The following is a 19,506-nucleotide window of genomic DNA, read 5'->3' on the forward strand; positions in this document are numbered from 1 at the left end:
TGTCTTGACTCACCATGGCTACAGGAACCTGGCATGTGCCCCATTCAGTGTGACTCTAATTTCCCCTCTGTTTCACTCCCCAGTTCCATGCAGCGGTAATCTGACAGAGAGAAGAGGCACCATCCTCTCCCCCGGATTCCCAGAGCCCTATGGGAACAGCTTGAACTGCGTGTGGAAAATCATTGTCACTGAAGGCGCTGGGATTCAGGCAAGTACAAAGGGGGCAGGTCTGAACTCATCAAAAGCAATAAGCTACACCGACAGACAGAGAAGAGAGGGAAAGATGTATTTTTGAGTGACAGGCTGTAGCACATTTTAACCGACAGTCGTCCTACTGAGAAGAAAAGAAAATCAGACGGTTTAAATTAGACCCGCTGCCAGCAGAAGTAGTTTTAAAGCACATAAAAAACAGCTGCAGTCTTATTGCTGTTGATCGTGCCCTAACAACTCGTTTTTTTAAATAGTTCTTACAAAAGCACAGTATAAAACCTGTTTCTAAGTCTGTAGCAGGAAAGAAAGCTTCCCTCAATAACAAACACCAAGTATCTCATCTAACCATTAAAAATACTTGTCCTTTAAGAGAGATGGCATGTACATTATTTTTGTCACTCTATTTACTTATTTTTTTATTTTGCAGATTCAAGTAATGAGCTTCGCCACCGAGCATAATTGGGATTCCTTGGAAATCTATGATGGAGGGGACATGACAGCTCCTAAACTTGGAAGCTTTTCAGGTGGGAATTGGATTACTTAATCATGTATGGAACCACACGTTTCCCCTTGAGAGATCATATCTGTGTGCAATATAATACTTATTGCGAATTAGGTTTTGTGTGTTTTACAGAATTCTTACAGGCCTATTATTTTGAAGACTACAATAAAAATGAAACCCACTCATGTTATGTTCCGTAATTTTTCTAGGGGACTGAACATTGATCATGGGTCCAATACTTTTCTCTGCCATCTTTTACACAGCAGACCAAAGTCTCTATCGCCATGTTGGATGACTCACAGTATTAGCTCCAGAGACCTTTTGAGATCCAGTTGGCAGCCATCTTGGCCTTCGTTGCCTCCCAGTTAATCCTAGTAACAGCATTTCCGCAACTGAACAGCTGTGTCTGCTATCTAATGAAGATGTTGAATGCTATGGCTGCATTAGGCATGATCAGTGATACGTATGGGCACATTCCATCGCTTCCCCTGTATGACAAATGTGTGGGTTTATCAATCTTGAGTAGATCCATTAGGTCATAACTTCCAGTATGTGTACATCATTTTAAATTAGTCAGTAAGCAAGGTCAGTTGGAGAAGAAGGTACCGACAGACATGTACATTGGGGACATGTGGTAACTCCTCCATAGGAATTAATGGAATTCTGCAGGATTTCAATTCAATGTTTCAAGAACAAAATGACATGGATGTACAGTGGGGAGAACAAGTATTTGATACACTGCCGATTTTGCAGGTTTTCCTACTTACAAAGCATGTAGAGGTCTGTAATTTTTATCATAGGTACACTTCAACTGTGAGAGACGGAATCTAAAACAAAAATCCAGATAATCACATTGTATGATTTTTAAGTAATTAATTTGCATTTTATTGCATGACATAAGTATTTGATACATCAGAAAAGCAGAACTTAATATTTGGTACAGAAACCTTTGTTTGCAATTACAGAGATCATACGTTTCCTGTAGGTCTAGACCAGGTTTGCGCACACTGCAGCAGGGATTTTGACATGGATGTATGTATTGTTGTAGTTGTAGTGGGGACAGTAACATTAGTACTTTCTAAAAAGCATTCTTTAAGGAAAATGTTTTTTTGGTATATATTTATGTTTAGCTCACATAATATAATGTAAACGTATGCATTAAGGTGTCTGTAATAGAATAAAGCTGGCAAAAACAAATGTAGACGTTAATAAATGCATTTCTATAGCTTCCAAAATATGTTCTACAATGTTGGGGGAGTGCCAAGATGGAGGCGCGGCGACTTCAAAACAGCGCCCCTGTCAGCCATCTAATGTATATATAAATCATTGGGTGCATCAGTGGGTGGAGGGTGTCTTAACTTGCGTCTGTCCTCCTTTATATAACCTGATTATGCTAAATGCCAACTGATAGGTGTTAGCTGTGTGGGAGTGTTAAACTGTGGGGGATTTCCGTGGCAGGTTATGTTGTCAAGCCTTCCCATCTGTGGTATTTTAGGATGTCCTCCTGTGGGTCAAAACTACACATCCTTTATGTTACAAAATAAAGATGTGAGAATGGACACATCTGTTACACACACCAACACAGTCGTGAAGAGGCCATGGCAACGCCTCTTCTCCCTCAGGTGGCTGAAAAGATTTGGCATAGGCCCTCAGATCCTCAAAAAACTCTACAGCTGCACCATTGAGAGCATCTTGACTGGCTGCATCACCGCTTGGTATGGAAACTGCTCGGCATCCGACCGCAAGGCGCTACAGAGGATAGTGCGTACAGCCCAGTACATCACTTGGGCCGAGCTCCCTGCCATCCAGGACCTCTATACCAGGCGGTGTCAGAGGAAGGCCCTAAAAATTGTCAAAGAATCCAGCCACCCAAGTCACAGGCTCTTTTCTCTGCTACCACAAGGCAAGCGGTACCGATGCACCAAGGACCCTGAACAGCTTCTACCCCCAAGCCATTAGACGGATAAATAGTTAGTTAAATAGTTAACCAAATAGCTGTCCGGACTATCTGCATTGACCCTTTCTGCACTAACTTCTTTTGACTCATCACATACGCTGCTGCTACTATTTATTATCTATCCTGTTGCCTAGTCACTTTATTCCTAGTTATATGTACATATCTACCTCAATTACCTCGTACCCCTGCACACCGACTCGATACTGGTACCCCGTGTATATAGCCAAGTTATCATTACTCATTGTGTATTTATTATTACTTTTATTATTACGTGTTTTACTTTTCTATTATTTCACTGTTTTCTTTCTCTCTGCATCATTGGGAAGGGCCCGTAAGTATGTGTTTCACTGTTAGTCTACACCTGTTGTTTACGAAGCATGTGACGAATAACATTTGATTTGATTTGATTACCATGGTCTCTCCAGCAGGAGGGAATCTCCTGCAGCGGGAAAGGGGGATTAACCTTTTTTGTGCCTCCCAATGGAGATACGTGTGGCCATGCCCCGAGCAATGCCTTCTACAAGCCTGTAATGAACTCAGCTAGTGTCATAACAACAGGCTTAGAAAAGGTCAGGCAACTAGGGAGTCATGTGGCTTTAAGGCAAAATGTCTATGCTAAGATATCATTCTGAATGTATTGGTTCACCGCCGCTTCACTCCTCTAAGCCAAGGCTTTAAATGCAACAAAAAAAAGGTTGTCTAAGCCATCTAGTGAAGAAATAAATAATTATGTCAGAGAACACTAGGTGATGGTTGTGTATTACTCATTGACCCTAAAGGAAAATACAATGGTTATTTGCCTCCATTTTGAGCTGGGTTGTCCAAATGGCACAGGCACTGAGTCATCTTTAACATTGGTGAAATGTCTCCAAATCAGCAATCAGTGACATTAGGAGGGAATAAGAAAGAGGGGAGGGGTGAAGGACGTATGGTGTGCGGTGGCACGTTAAGATGCACGGTTTCCCCTTCATCGTTGTGTGGTCCGCCTTTACATCCTTGACATCCTCACCATTACAATCAGTCTTTTTATTCTTCTTTTAGTAACAAATCTATTAGGATAATTCTCTTAATTAAACTGTCGGAAATGCTTTGTGTTCTCTGTCTCCCTCCTTTTTGCATGATGTATCATACAGGATTAATCACACTTCATCAAATACCAATTAAATTACAATTGAATGAGGCTTATCTTTTTTGTTTACCACTATCCCCTATTACCACTATTAACAGTAGAGTGTGCAAATGAGGAGTATATGCTGTTGAGAAAACGGTAAATGTGATATTTGTTGAAAAAGTTAACTTACTGTAGCTGCTGTTGTTGCATAGTTTGGTATTCCTTGGCTGGAAAATTGATTTCAGATTGTGGCTTTATTTACTTTTGCCATGAATACTTACATTTGAAGCATGATTCATTTGTGATCGATGGAAATATTTCCATCGATCACAAATTAATCATACTTCAAATGTAAGTATTCACGACAAAAGTAATTAAAGCCACAATCTGAAATACATTTTATAGGACTCCAAAGATCAAATCAAGTTGTATTTGTCACTTCATAAACAACAGGTGTAGACTAATAGTGAAATACTTACTTACGGGCCCTTCCCAACAATACAGAGAGAAAAAATAGAAATAATATGAAAATAATAACACAAGGAATAAATACACAATAGCTTGGCTATATACACGGGGTACCAGTACCGAGTCGATGTGCAGGGGCACGAGGTCATTGAGGTAGACATGTACATATACTATAAGCAGGGATAAAGTGACTAGGCAACAGGACAGAGAATAAACAGTAGCATCAGCGTACTGTATGTGATGAGTTAAAAGGGTCAATGCAGATAGCCTGTGTAGTTGCTCATTTACTGTTGCCGTCGCTCGATAGCGACAGTTTATTTCTCTATACCTCTCTCAATCTGTGGCCATTGTGGCTATTGATGGGGTTTTGCTTCCTCGTGTTTAGAAATGAATGCCAAATGTAAAAAAAAACATAATGGTAAATTGTATTTCAAGATTGGTTTTCCATCATTACAAAAATCAAATTACCCTGCTTCCTGGCTGAAAGTTCACATCAAGAATTTCTTAAATCATAACAAGGTTCTAGACTCCCTAATCAAACTAAATGTGCCAGATTCAATCCCGCAAAGTGCATTTTAAGCTCATCTGTGACTTATCTGACAAGCTCTGGAAACACTGGAGTTGCCCGTCTCACTAATAGAGATGATGGACCTCTGAATAGCTGGACAATGGATGAGCTTTACAGAGCTGTCAAACTTAATCCAGAAATTATTAGTCAAGTCATTCAAGCGTAAAGGTGCATTTTACAGACCACAATCATCAGCATAATGCACTCAGACAATTTTATGCCCGCCCGTTCTTCTACTGCCATGCTGTGCTGGATCCCATAACATTACAGAAACCCATTGCAAAGTGGGTAGCTCACTGACATGATTTGCAGGTGAACATACTGTATCTTAATATCTTTCAAGTCAGTATTTTGCAGGAGAGCTTTAGTCATTTCATCAGAGTTATTCATGTGATTGATTATAAACGTGTCGTTTGTGTTAAGTCAGTCAACGTTATGTCATGAATGAGTGAAGGTTATATTGCTATATCATAGCATAGCTTTAAAACCTGTGAAGATGGCTCGGAGGATACACATTTAATAATTGTAATAATAGGGTTGCAAAATTCTGGAAACTTTCCACAGATTTTTAGAAATCCTGGTTGGAGGTTTCAGATTTCCGGTTTATTCCCTCCTGGTGCCAGGAATTTTCAAACAAGGGTTTCTGGAAAACCTAGGATTTTTGGAAACATTACCAGGTTTTTGCAACTCTATGTGTGACATCGTTGAAGAGCATAAAAATACTATGTCACAGAACTTGTGAGCTGGGGTTTGAACATAATAATATCCTGAAAAATAGAAAAGCTGGTGTCTCAACAGAATATGTTACTGTATCTTTAATCTGCCTAGGGGAGTTTCAACATTTCTTTATTAAACTGACCAATGCCCAAGACACAATAGATTTATTGCTATTATAAAGTTTGACACAAGTGATGAATGACACTGTTTCAGGTTATATAACGGCACATACACTCTTTTTCAACAGCATGTTTGCTTTACTCATAATGAAAACTGAGCCAAAGCATATCGTCCAAAAACATAGGATATCTACCACCCTGATGGCTCCCTGTGAGCTCTGTAGACTTTCCCCTCTCAGTGGTGGTATGGTTGACTGCCCCTTGGAAACCTTTGATGAGAGCTCTCTCCTGGGAGCTCAGATACTGAAGAACAGCAGAAACTTCAGTGACCATTGTCTGTTAGACATCAAAGCATGTTTTTTAATTCCCCTTCCCTCCTTTCACATCTTTTCATCTGGTTTATAAAGGATGAAACATGTCCATAGAATAGTGAACAGCTGTACACCTTATTCTGTTCTGGCCATTGATATAAACTCTAGTCACTTGACGAACCAACCCTCAAGAGAACATCCATATGTATAATCAGAATTGCAAATGGAACTTCTTTCAACAGTGAGATGAATGTAGATTTCTCCTGTGTGATGTATTTCAGGTACAACTGCTCCAGCCTTGCTGAACAGTACCTCCAACCAACTCTACCTTCACTTCCAGAGTGATATCAGCGTTGTTGCTGCTGGATTCCACCTTGAGTACAAAAGTGAGTACAGAGTGTGTCTCATCATGAAACTTTCATTATCTCCATACCCTCTGACCCTGTGAAAAAAAGGAATCTACAAGATTTTCACTCTCTCTCTTTCTCTCTTTCTGCTTCCTTGTTTATAACAAGGATGCAGTGGGTATGTAGTAGCATCACATACAGTGCAGCTAAAAATCATGATCAAAAGCACTCAACGGGGCGTTCTACTTTTGTAATGTTAAAAATGAAGCAGCTCTGGGTGAGGCATGTGCATTTTGACATTTAAAAAGCTTTAGAAAAATAACCAAAAGCTGTCATCATAGTTGACACTCAGTCCACCTGTCTTATTAACTCACTACTGTAGCCTACTGAGTAAGATCTGATCTGAATACAGTAATTTGTCTAAGGGAAAATTGCCTTTGGATGCTATCTCGCTCACCTACTTTCACTAGCACAACAAAAGACAGTAGACCAATGAATTGCCCCCTCTTGAATCAATACTGTACTGTATAAAACTATGTGCTTTAGTAGGGTCCAATAACACATAATGTACATAATTGACTAGTTTCAGGAAATTAGGCATATGTCGACTTCACTTCTTCACAGGAGAGGCATTTGAACGTAAACATAAATGTTTTATCAAAATGCGTTTTTTTGGGGCAGAAATCCCTTCTGGAACATGTGAACTTTAATGTGCCTTAATAACAGACTTGTATTCCATCTGTAAATGCGAATAAAATAGTTCAATTACAAGCCTAGTAGGTTTAGCCACGGAAAAAGACAGGAACCTTCCCGCTAGCCATGATTGGCTGAGATAATGGATGGGCTGGACATGCCGGGAGATGAGTTTGGATTGATCTGTAGCATGCTATGTGCACAAATCATTAAGATGCGTGTCATGGCTTTGATGTCAGGAAGATTTAAACAACAAACTTACAACATTAGCATAAATTGTTCAACAAGTACAGCATAATTCACTGACATGACAACAAGAATTATGTTAACCCAAAAATAAATACAAAGGAAACTGTCTGATAAAATCAAATTTCTCTACCTTTTACCACTGTCTCTTACATGGGTTGGAGCCTGATGGGAATTCCTCTTTTCAATTCTGAAATGGGCTCCCAAACTGTGCTGTGTGGACACTGATAGCATCAGAGATCATCTGTCTCTGTGGCTGCTTGCCTCATCTGGCTCTGTCTCAACAGAAGAAACAGTGCCCTTTAGCTGCCGTGGACAGTCCTGATGTAAACCATTTCACCTTATTCATTCTTAACACCTCAACGTCCTCTGCCACTATCTCCAAGGCCTCTCGGTGAGGATCCCAATTCGTCTATTTCCCCTCTCTCAGCCCACTTAGAAGTTTATCCCCCATGTGCAGCCTATGTGCTATGTGATTGTCACGGACGTTGAAGGACGGGTCAGACCAAGGCGCAGCGTGAAATGCATACATGTTTATTATATAAACTAAACACACGAACAACGTAACGTGAAGTCCTCAGGCTAAACACAATACAAGCCTCTAAACACGGAACAAGATCCCACAACTAATGATGCCAACAGGCTGCCTAAGTATGATCCCCAATCAGAGACAACGAGCGACAGCTGCCTCTGATTGGGAATCACACCTGGCCAAACATAGAAACACAATACCTAGAATGAGAACATAGAAATAACAACATAGAACACCACATCCTGACTCAACATACTAGAGTCCCATAAGTCAGGGCGTGACAGTGATACGGCAGGGCTGTTCATATGGCGGCCCGCGGGCCAGATCCGGCCCATTTATTAATCCCTTTCATCAATTCTGAACATTAATAAATGATCTGCAAAAAAATCCCTGCCAAAATCCGGCTTTCAGTGTCAAAACACTCACACATTACATACGCTCACATGCACAAAACACACACACACACACACATGCATATTGACGCCACACATAGACACACGTTCACAATCTTCACATCTGCCGCTGCTACTCTGTTTATTATATATCCGTATTGCCTAGTAACCTACCCACATGTACATATTACCTCAATTACCTCAACTACCTCATACCCCTGCACATTGACTCGGTACCCCTTGTATATAGTCGTTATTGTATTGTGTTACTATTTCCTTTTTTTCTTATTTGCTATTTTTTTACACTTTTTAACTCTGCGTTGTTGGGAAAGGGCTCGTAAGTAAGCATTTCACAGTAAAGTCTGCACCTATTGTAGTCGGTCCATGTGACAAATACAATACACTATGGTGGTTGTCTAAAGTGTGGTTTCTAGCAGTTTCTAGCAGTTTTTTTGCTGTTTCTAGCACCTATGTGGCATGTTAATCATGTGTTCTTCATATGAATTTGGCTCTAGCGTTTGAACGGTTTAAGCTACAAAATATTATGACCTCATTCCTAAAAGCTACGACTCTCAGGAACACGTACCTGCCTTCTGTTTCCCTGCTTTTTTATACAGTTCTTCCAAAGCATGTGGAAAATGTCCCCCTGCAATGAAACTTGTATACATCTGGCCACCGTAAGAATATAGTTGAATAGCCCTGTGATCCTGGGATCTAAACAGGAAACATACCAACGTTTTTTAATCAGTCTCTTATCTTGATTAGAGATAGATGATTTATCTCACCGCGGCATGAAGAGGATATATTTAACACAGGGCATGACTCCTTCTGGTCACTACACACCCCACAACACAACCATACATGCTAGATTAGGCGTGTTAACCCTGGAGTCCTGGCTCAATTGCCACCCTGGAACCTCCTTAATACAATCATGGCAACGGCAACCTAATCATCCCTAGCTTTGAATTGTCTCGTTTAACCCTTCGCCTCTCCATAGCAACACTTCCCTTTCCATGTCGCTGTTGTAAATGAGAATGTCTCCTCAATCAACCGATCTGTTCAAATAAAGCTAAAACATGGCAGAGCCGGCAGGTTCAGACCAGGGAGGCTTGAGGACATGTTGAGCAGAACATCTAAGGTGGCCCTTACTAATAGATTTTGGACAAAACTGAGACATGCTGAGAATGTCAGGACAATTTAGTATGTATTATTTGCCAATTTTCTTCAATATTAATACACATCATTGGCAGGATGTGTTCCTGGAAGCATTATGCCTGCTATAGCCATGCCATTTCTGCAGTGTTATGCAGAATAGGGGAGAGCCAGTGTTTGTAAAGGACATCAACTGTATAATTAAGCAATAAGGCATGAGGAGGTGTTATATGCAGTGTTGTAAAGTACTTAAGTAAAAATACTTTAAAGTACTACTTAAGTAGTTTTTTGGGGTATCTGTACTTTACTATTTATATTTTTGCCAACTTTTACTTTTACTTCACTACATTCCTAAAGATAATGATGTACAGTCGTGGTCAAAAGTTTTGAGAATGACACAAATACTAATTTTCACAAAGTCTGCTGCCTCAGTTTTGATGATGGCAATTTGCATATACTCCAGAATGTCATGAAGAGTGATCAAATGAATTGCAATTAATTGCAGTCCCTCTTTGCCATGAAAATGAACTTAATCCCAAAAAAACATTTCCACTGCATTTCAGCCCTGCCACAAAAGGACCAGCTGCCATCATGTCAGTGATGATTTCGTTAACACAGGTGAGAGTGTTGATGAGGACACGGCTGGAGATCACTCTGTCATGCTGATTGAGTTAGAATAACAGACTGGAAGCTTTAAAAGGAGGGTGGTGCTTGAAATGATTGTTCTACCTCTGTTAACCATGGTTACCTGCAAGGAAACACGTGCCGTCATCATTGCTTTGCACAAAAAGTGCTTCACAGGCAAGGATATTGCTGCTAATAAGATTGCACCTAAATCAACCATTTATCGGATCATCAAGAACTTCAAGGAGAGAGGTTCAATTGTTGTGAAGAAGGCGTCAGGGCGCCCAAGAAAGTCCAGCAAGCGCCAGGACCGTCTCCTAAAGTTTATTCAGCTGCGGGATCGGGGCACCACCAGTGCAGAGCTTGCTCAGGAATGGCAGCAGGCAGGTGTGAGTGCATCTGCACACAGAGTGAGGCAAAATACATTTGGAGGATGGCCTGGTGTCAAGAAGTACAGCAAAGAAGCCACTTCTCTCCAGGAAAAACATCAGGGACAGACTGATATTCTGCAAAAGGTACAGGGATTGGACTGCTGAGGAATGGGAAAGTAATTTTCTCTGATGAATCCCCTTTCCGATTGTTTGGGGCATCCGGAAAACACCTTGTCCGGAGAAGACAAGGTGAGCGCTACCATCAGTCCTGTGTTATGCCAACAGTAAAGCATCCTGAGACCATTCATGTGTGGGGTTGCTTCTCAGCCAAGGGAGTGGGCTCACTCACAATTTTGCCTAAGAACACAGCCATGAATAAAGAATGGTACCAACACATCCTCCGAGAGCAACTTCTCCCAACCATCCAAGAACAGTTTGGTGACGACCAATGCCTTTTCCAGCATGATGGAGCACCTTGCCATAAGGCAAAAGTGATAACTAAGTGGCTCGGGGAACAAAACATCGACATTTTGGGTCCATGGCCAGGAAACTCCCCAGACCTTAATCCCATTGAGAACTTGTGGTCGATCCTCAAGAGGCGGGTGGACAAACAAAACCCCACAAATTCTGACAAAACTCCAAGCATTGATTATGCAAGAATGGGCTGCCATCAGTCAGGATGTGGCCCAAAAGTTAATTGATAGCATGCCAAGGCGGATTGCAGAGGTCTTGAAAAATAAGAGTCAACACTGCAAATATTGACTCTTTGCATAAACTTAATGTAATTGCCAATAAAAGCCTTTGACACTTATGGAATGCTTGTAATTATACTTCAGTATACCATAGTAACATCTGACAAATATATCTCATAACACTGAAGCAGCGAACTTTGTGAAGACCAATACTTGTGTCATTCTCAAAACTTTTGACCACGACTGTACTTTTTACTCCATACATTTTCCCTGGCACCCAAAAGTACTCATTACATTTTGACAGGAAAATGGTTCAATTCACACACTTATCAAGAGAACATCCCTGGTCATCCCTACAGCCTCTGATCTGGCGGACTCATTAAACACAAATGCTTTGTTTGTAAATGATACAGTGGGGGAAAAAAGTATTTAGTCAGCCACCAATTGTGCAAGTTCTCCCACTTAAAAAGATGAGAGAGGCCTGTAATTTTCATCATAGGTACACGTCAACTATGACAGACAAATGAGGAAAAAAAATCCAGAAAATCACATTGTAGGATTTTTTTATGAATTTATTTGCAAATTATGGTGGAAAATAAGTATTTGGTCAATAACAAAAGTTTCTCAATACTTTGTTATATACCCTTTGTTGGCAATGACACAGGTCAAACGTTTTCTGTAAGTCTTCACAAGGTTTTCACACACTGTTGCTGGTATTTTGGCCCATTCCTCCATGCAGATCTCCTCTAGAGCAGTGATGTTTTGGGGCTGTCGCTGGGCAACACAGACTTTCAACTCCCCTCCAAAGATTTTCTATGGGGTTGAGATCTGGAGACTGGCTAGAGCCACTCCAGGACCTTGAAATGCTTCTTACGAAGCCACTCCTTCGTTGCCCGAGCGGTGTGTTTGGGATCATTGTCATGCTGAAAGACCCAGCCACGTTTCATCTTCAATGCCCTTGCTGATGGAAGGAGGTTTTCACTCAAAATCTCATGATACATGGCCCCATTCATTCTTTCCTTTACACGGATCAGTCGTCCTGGTCCCTTTGCAGAAAAACAGCCCCAAAACATGATGTTTCCACCCCCATGCTTTACAGTAGGTATGGTGTTCTTTGGATGCAACTCAGCATTCTTTGTCCTCCAAACACGACGAGTTGAGTTTTTACCAAAAAGTTCTATTTTGGTTTCATCTGACCATATGACATTCTCCCAATCCTCTTCTGGATCATCCAAATGCACTCTAGCAAACTTCAGACGGGCCTGGACATGTACTGGCTTAAGCAAGGGGACACGTCTGGCACTGCAGGATTTATGTCCCTGGCGGCGTAGTGTGTTACTGATGGTAGGCTTTGTTACTTTGGTCCCAGCTCTCTGCAGGTCATTCACTAGGTTCCCCCGTGTGATTCTGGGATTTTTGCTCACCGTTCTTGTGATAATTTTGACCCCACGGGGTGAGATCTTGCGTGGAGCCCCAGATCGAGGGAGATTATCAGTGGTCTTGTATGTCTTCCATTTCCTAATAATTGCTCCCACAGTTCATTTCTTCAAACCAAGCTGCTTACCTATTGCAGATTCAGTCTTTCCAGCCTGGTGCAGGTCTACAATTTTGTTTCTGGTGTCCTTTGACAGCTCTTTGGTCTTGGCCATAGTGGAGTTTGGAGTGTGACTGTTTGAGGTTGTGGACAGGTGTCTTTTATACTGATAACAAGTTCAAACAGGTGCCATTAATACAGGTAACGAGTGGAGGACAGAGGAGCCTCTTAAAGAAGAAGTTACAGGTCTGTGAGAGCCAGAAATCTTGCTTGTTTGTAGGTGACCAAATACTTATTTTCCACCAAAATTTGCAAATAAATTCATAAAAAATCCTACAATGTGATTTTCTGGATTTTTTTCCCTAATTTTGTCTGTCATAGTTGACGTGTACCTATGATGAAAATTACAGGCCTCTCTCATCTTTTTAAGTGGGAGAACTTGCACAATTGGTGGCTGACTAAATACTTTTTTTCCCCACTGTATCTGGGTTTTGGAGCGTGCCCCTTGCTATCCATAAAAAAAATACAATTAAAATGGTGCTGTCTGGTTTGCTTAATATAAGGAATTTGAAATTATTTATACTTTTACTTTTACTTTTGATACTTAAGTATATTTAAAACCAAATACTTTTAGACTTTTACTCAAGTAGTATTTTACTGGGTGACTTTCACTTTTACTTGAGTCATTTTCTATTAAGGTATCTTTACTTTTACTCAAGTATGACAATTTAGTACTTTTTCCACCACTGGGTATATGGCCAATATACCACGGCTAAGAACTGTTCTTAGGCACGATGCAACGCGAAGTGCCTGGATACAGCCCTTAGCCGTGGTATTTTGGCCATATACCACAAACCCCCGAGGTGCCTTATTGCTATTATAAACTGGTTACCAACGTAATTAGAGCAGTAAAAATAAATGTTTTGTCATACCTGTGGTATATGGTCTGATATACCACAGCTGTCAGCCAATCAGCATTCAGGGCTCGAACCACCCAGTTTATAATACATTTTTACCTAGAGCTACATGTACTGTAAAAGTAGATATCAATAAAGAAGAATAGCTTTGTGACTTTCTGTCAGAACGAGAGGAGCTTGTTATATTTGCATAGAGATGGTTGTCATTGACTTTTAGGTTTATCCTGAATGTTTAGCATCGGATGACTGTGGCTGCATCTTAATGATCCTAGACTGAATCTGTCTTGTGCACGGTAGTTACGAAGTGCCAAATCTATAATGAGATTCATGCCACGTGTTTTTATCACACATCAAGATGCTGAATTTGTTAGAGCTCGGGTGAGGAGACAAGTGTATCAAATGTTCGACTTTTTGGATCTGAATTCCTGCCTGGATCAGTCCGTTGTGATTGTAGAGAAAATGTCAGATTTTTTCCCTCAAGGGTTATAATTTATCCTCTGAGAGTGAGACTATGGCCATGTGGCATTTTATTGATTTATTCTGCAGAAAATCACTTCCAATGGTTGGTATGTGTATTGTGAGTTTCAGCTAGATGGAATTGGAATTAACAAGTGAAATTGATCTAAATAAATGTGTTAGTAGTTTGGTACAAGCCAGGGTTCTGATGCCTTAGCATTTAAAGAAATGCCCAGTGTTCCTTTTGTGGTTCATCGGTTTTTTACCAGCTGCATACTGTACATCTCGCCTCACTCCCTCCTGAACAGGAGTACATGCTCCTTAGAATCTATTGAAAGTACCTTGCTCCGAATTCTGCTGTGAATTCTCCTTGAACCAAAGCCAATGTTTAATCTCCCTAGTCTCGCCCTAGCTGCCCACAGCCATTTGGGCTTCCCTGTTTGAAACAGTCACCTACACATTAGCAGTGTGTCAGTGTCTGTTGGCTTTTGTTGTGTTGGGTAATGTAGGCATCGCAGGTGAAAGTCCTTTGCTATTGATGGGTAGAAAAATGAGAGAGTTTTACACACACTCACAACTGCACAGTGCTACCTGCTGAGTGGTGCAATCCAAATAAGACAAATTTATACAGGATCTCCTTTCATTGGCTTGACGAAGGTGGTTGTCATGGCAACATTCGCTCTCACTGTCTCCTCCTGCAGTGTGTACAGTTTTAACCCACTGGAAGATGTTTCCAAGAAATGAGCAAAATCACAATGCATATTTAAATAACACGGATCAGTGGGTATGCTATTTTCAGATTTTTTTTACAATACTGTTTTAGCGTTCTAAATAAAAAAGCATAGAGCCAATGGTTACACACTACAGCACAAAATACACTTATAGCTTCATGACGTTGTCAGTATCCTGTGCCCCTGGGTACCCAACTGTAGTTATGTATCTGCATGACCTTCCTACGACCGGGTTTATAACCATCCAAATGACAAATTATGTAACTATACAAAACTTAACAAACGTACAAAAATTCTATGTCATCATGACAAAATCAATAATCATCTTATCTATTTTAATAGCTATAGGCTATACCAGAGCCTGTTGACAGCATACAATAATCATATCCAATTGGCTTTGCAATACTCTCTGATGTGTTTGCCTCTTGTTGCTCCAGCTTTGATAAATACTGTACTCTGAAACATCAAAACAGGATCACCATACTGAGTATTGAAGACCAATCATTCCTGTGATGTGCAACATCAAGTATTTATCTAAGCAGGCATGATGACACCTTTTTTCTCTTTATGCTTCATCCAGCCGTTGGTCTCACCACTTGTCCGGAGCCAATGGTGCCTGCCAACGGGATCAAAACAGCAGACAGGTACATGGTCAATGAGGTGGTGTCATTCAGCTGTGAACCGGGATACATGCTGCAGGTGAGAGCCTTTTAGAGAATCATGTGTGCTATATTCCCACTGCTATGTCAACGTGTTGCTAAGCTTTTGCCCTAAGTAAATTTGTAAAGATGTGTCCTGTGTCGCATGTCTTGTATGCAAGGTCAACTCAGCAACAGAGGCAAACTGTGATTTGTCTTTGAGTTCAGTGTGCTGAGAGAGAAACCCCCTACCTTTACATTATAGAGAGAAACCACCTAACTATACATTATAGAGAGAAACCATCTACCTTTACAGTACATTATAGAGAGAAACATCCTACCTTTACATTATCGAGAGAAACCACCTACCTTTACATTCTAGAGAGAAACCACCTAACTATACATTATAGAGAGAAACCCCCCACCTTTACAGTGCATTATAGAGAGAAACCTCCTACCTTTACATCTGAGAGAGAAACCCCCTACCTTTACATTATAGAGAGAAACCCCCTACCTTTACATTATAGAGAGAAACCCCCTACCTTTACACTATAGAGAGAAACCACCTACCTATACATTATAGAGAGAAACATCCTACCTTTACATCTGAGCGAGAAACCCCCTACCTTTACATTATAGAGAGAAACCCCTACCTTTACATTATAGAGTGAAACCCCCTACCTTTACATTATAGAGTTATAGAGAGAAAACCCCTACCTTTACACTATAGGGAGAAACCCCCTACCTTTACATCTGAGAGAGAAACCCCCTACCTTTACATTATAGAGAGAAACCACCTACTTTTACATTATAGAGAGAAAACCCTTACCTTTACATTATAGAGAGAAACCCCCTACTTTTACATTATAGAGAGAAAACCCTTACCTTTACATTATAGAGAGAAACCCCCTACGTTTACATTATAGAGAGAAAACCCCTACTTTTACATTATAGAGAGAAAACCCTTACCTTTACATTTTAGAGAGAAAACCCCTACCTTTACATACTAGAGAGAAAACCCTTACCTTTACATTCTAGAGAGAAAACCCCTACTTTTACATTATAGAGAGAAACCCCCTACCTTTACATTAGAGAGAGAAACCCCCTACCTTTACATTATAGAGAGAAACACCCTACCTTTACATTATGGAGAGAAACCCCCTACCTTTACACTATAGAGAGAAACCCCCTACCTTTACATTATAGAGAGAAACCCCTTACCTTTACATTATAGAGAGAAAACCCCTACCTTTACACTATAGAGAGAAACCCCCTACCTTTACATTATAGAGAGAAACCCATTACATTTACACTATAGAGTTATAGGGAGAAACCCCTACCTTTACACTATAGGGAGAAACCCCCTACCTTTACATCTGAGAGAGAAACCCCCTACCTTTACATTATAGAGAGAAACCACCTACTTTTACATTATAGAGAGAAAACCCTTACCTTTACATTATAGAGAGAAACCCCCTACTTTTACATTATAGAGAGAAACCCCTACCTTTACATTATAGAAAGAAACCCCCTACCTTTACATCTGAGAGATAAACCCCATACCTTTACATTATAGAGAGAAACCACCTACTTTTACATTATAGAGAGAAAACCCCTACCTTTACATACTAGAGAAAAAACCTTACCTTTACATTCTAGAGAGAAAACCCCTACTTTTACATTATAGAGAGAAACCCCCTACCTTTACATTAGAGAGAGAAACCCCCTTCCTTAACATTATAGAGAGAAACCCCCTACCTTTACATTATAGAGAGAAACCACATACTTTTACATTATAGAGAGAAAACCCCCACCTTTACATTATAGAGAGAAAACCCCTACTTTTACATTATAGAGAGAAAACCCTTACCTTTACATTATAGAGAGAAACCCCCTACCTTTACATACTAGAGAGAAAACCCTTACCTTTACATTCTAGAGAGAAAACCCCTACCTTTACATACTAGAGAGAAAACCCTTACCTTTACATTCTAGAGAGAAAACCCCTACTTTTACATTATAGAGAGAAACCCCCTACCTTTACATTATAGAGAGAAACCCCCTACCTTTACATCTGAGAGAGAAACCCCCTACTTTTACATTATAGAGAGAAACCCCCTACCTTTACATTATAGAGAGAAACCCCCTACCTTTACATCTGAGAGAGAAACCCCCTACCTTTACATTATAGAGTGAAACCCCCTACTTTTACATTATAGAGAGAAAATCCTTACCTTTACATTATAGAGAGAAACCCCCTACGTTTACATTATAGAGAGAAAAACCCTACTTTTACATTATAGAGAGAAAACCCTTACCTTTACATTTTAGAGAGAAAACTCCTACCTTTACATACTAGAAAGAAAACCCTTACCTTTACATTTTTAGAGAGAAAACCCCTACCTTTACATACTAGAGAGAAAACCCTTACCTTTACATTCTAGAGAGAAAACCCCTACTTTTACATTATAGAGAGAAACCCCCTACCATTACATTAGAGAGAGAAACCCCCTACCTTTACATTATAGAGAGAAACACCCTACCTTTACATTATAGAGAGAAACCCCCTACCTTTACACTATAGAGAGAAACCCCCTACCTTTACATTATAGAGAGAAACCCCTTACCTTTACACTATAGAGTTATAGAGAGAAAACCCCTACCTTTACACTATAGGGAGAAACCCCCTACCTTTACATCTGAGAGAGAAACCCCCTACTTTTACATTATAGAGAGAAACCCCTACCTTTACATTATATAAGGAAACCCCCTACCTTTACATCGGAGAGAGAAACCCCCTACCTTTACATTATAGAGAGAAACCACCTACCTTTACATACTAGAGAAAAAACCTTACCTTTACATTCTAGAGAGAAAACCCCTACTTTTACATTATAGAGAGAAACCCCCTACCTTTACATTAGAGAGAGAAACCCCCTTCCTTAACATTATAGAGAGAAACCCCCTACCTTTACATTATAGAGAGAAACCCCCTACCTTTACATTATAGAGAGAAACCACATACTTTTACATTATAGAGAGAAAACCCCTACCTTTACATTATAGAGAGAAAACCCCCTACTTTTACATTATAGAGAGAAAACCCCTTACCTTTACATTATAGAGAGAAACCCCCCTACCTTTACATACTAGAGAGAAAACCCTTACCTTTACATTCTAGAGAGAAAACCCCTACCTTTACATACAAGAGAGAAAACCCACCTTTACATTCTAGAGAGAAAACCCCTACTTTTACATTATAGAGAGAAACCCCTACCTTTACATTATAGAGAGAAACCCCCTACCTTTACATCTGAGAGAGAAACCCCCTACTTTTACATTATAGAGAGAAACCCCTACCTTTATATTATAGAGAGAAACCCCCTACCTTTACATCTGAGAGAGAGAACCCCCTACCTTTACATTATGCAGAGTGAAACCCCCTACTTTTACATTATAGAGAGAAAATCCTTACCTTTACATTATAGAGAGAAACCCCTACGTTTACATTATAGAGAGAAAAACCCTACTTTACATTATAGAGAGAAAACCCTTACCTTTACATTTTAGAGAGAGAACTCCTACCTTTACATACTAGAAAGAAAACCCTTACCTTTACATTTTAGAGAGAAAACCCCTACCTTTACATACTAGAGAGAAAACCCCTTACCTTTACATTCTAGAGAGAAAACCCTACTTTTACATTATAGAGAGAAACCCCCTACCATTACATTAGAGAGAGAAACCCCCTACCTTTACATTATAGAGAGAAACACCCTACCTTTACATTATAGAGAGAAACCCCTACCTTTACACTATAGAGAGAAACCCCTACCTTTACATTATAGAGAGAAACCCCTTACCTTTACACTATAGAGTTATAGAGAGAAACCCCTACCTTTACACTATAGGAGAAACCCCCTACCTTTACATCTGAGAGAGAAACCCCCCTACTTTTACATTATAGAGAGAAACCCCTACCTTTACATTATAGAAGGAAACCCCCTACCTTTACATCGGAGAGAAACCCCCTACCTTTACATTATAGAGAGAAACCACCTACTTTTAAATTATAGAGAGAAACCCCTACCTTTACATTATAGAGAGAAACCCCTACTTACATTATAGAGAGAAACCCACTACCATTACATTAGAGAGAGAAACCCCTACCTTTACATTATAGAGAGAAACACCCTACCTTTTACATTATAGAGAGAA

The 19,506-nt window shown here is 40.1% G+C and overlaps 1 protein-coding gene across 1 annotated transcript in view; it reads left to right on the forward strand.

Moving 5' to 3' along the window:
* LOC121548096 (CUB and sushi domain-containing protein 1-like) overlaps window positions 1-19,506 on the forward strand; it is a 442,651-nt gene that overhangs the window by 339,493 nt on the left and 83,652 nt on the right. The window contains exons 35-38 of the mRNA XM_045209890.1: window positions 84-208; window positions 638-734; window positions 6,245-6,349; window positions 15,231-15,349. Of these exons, the coding sequence (XP_045065825.1) occupies window positions 84-208; window positions 638-734; window positions 6,245-6,349; window positions 15,231-15,349 (446 nt within the window). The remainder of the gene's footprint in view (window positions 1-83; window positions 209-637; window positions 735-6,244; window positions 6,350-15,230; window positions 15,350-19,506) is intronic.

This window comes from Coregonus clupeaformis, chromosome 31 (assembly GCF_020615455.1).
Source record: "Coregonus clupeaformis isolate EN_2021a chromosome 31, ASM2061545v1, whole genome shotgun sequence".
Classification (NCBI taxonomy): Eukaryota; Metazoa; Chordata; class Actinopteri; order Salmoniformes; family Salmonidae; genus Coregonus; species Coregonus clupeaformis.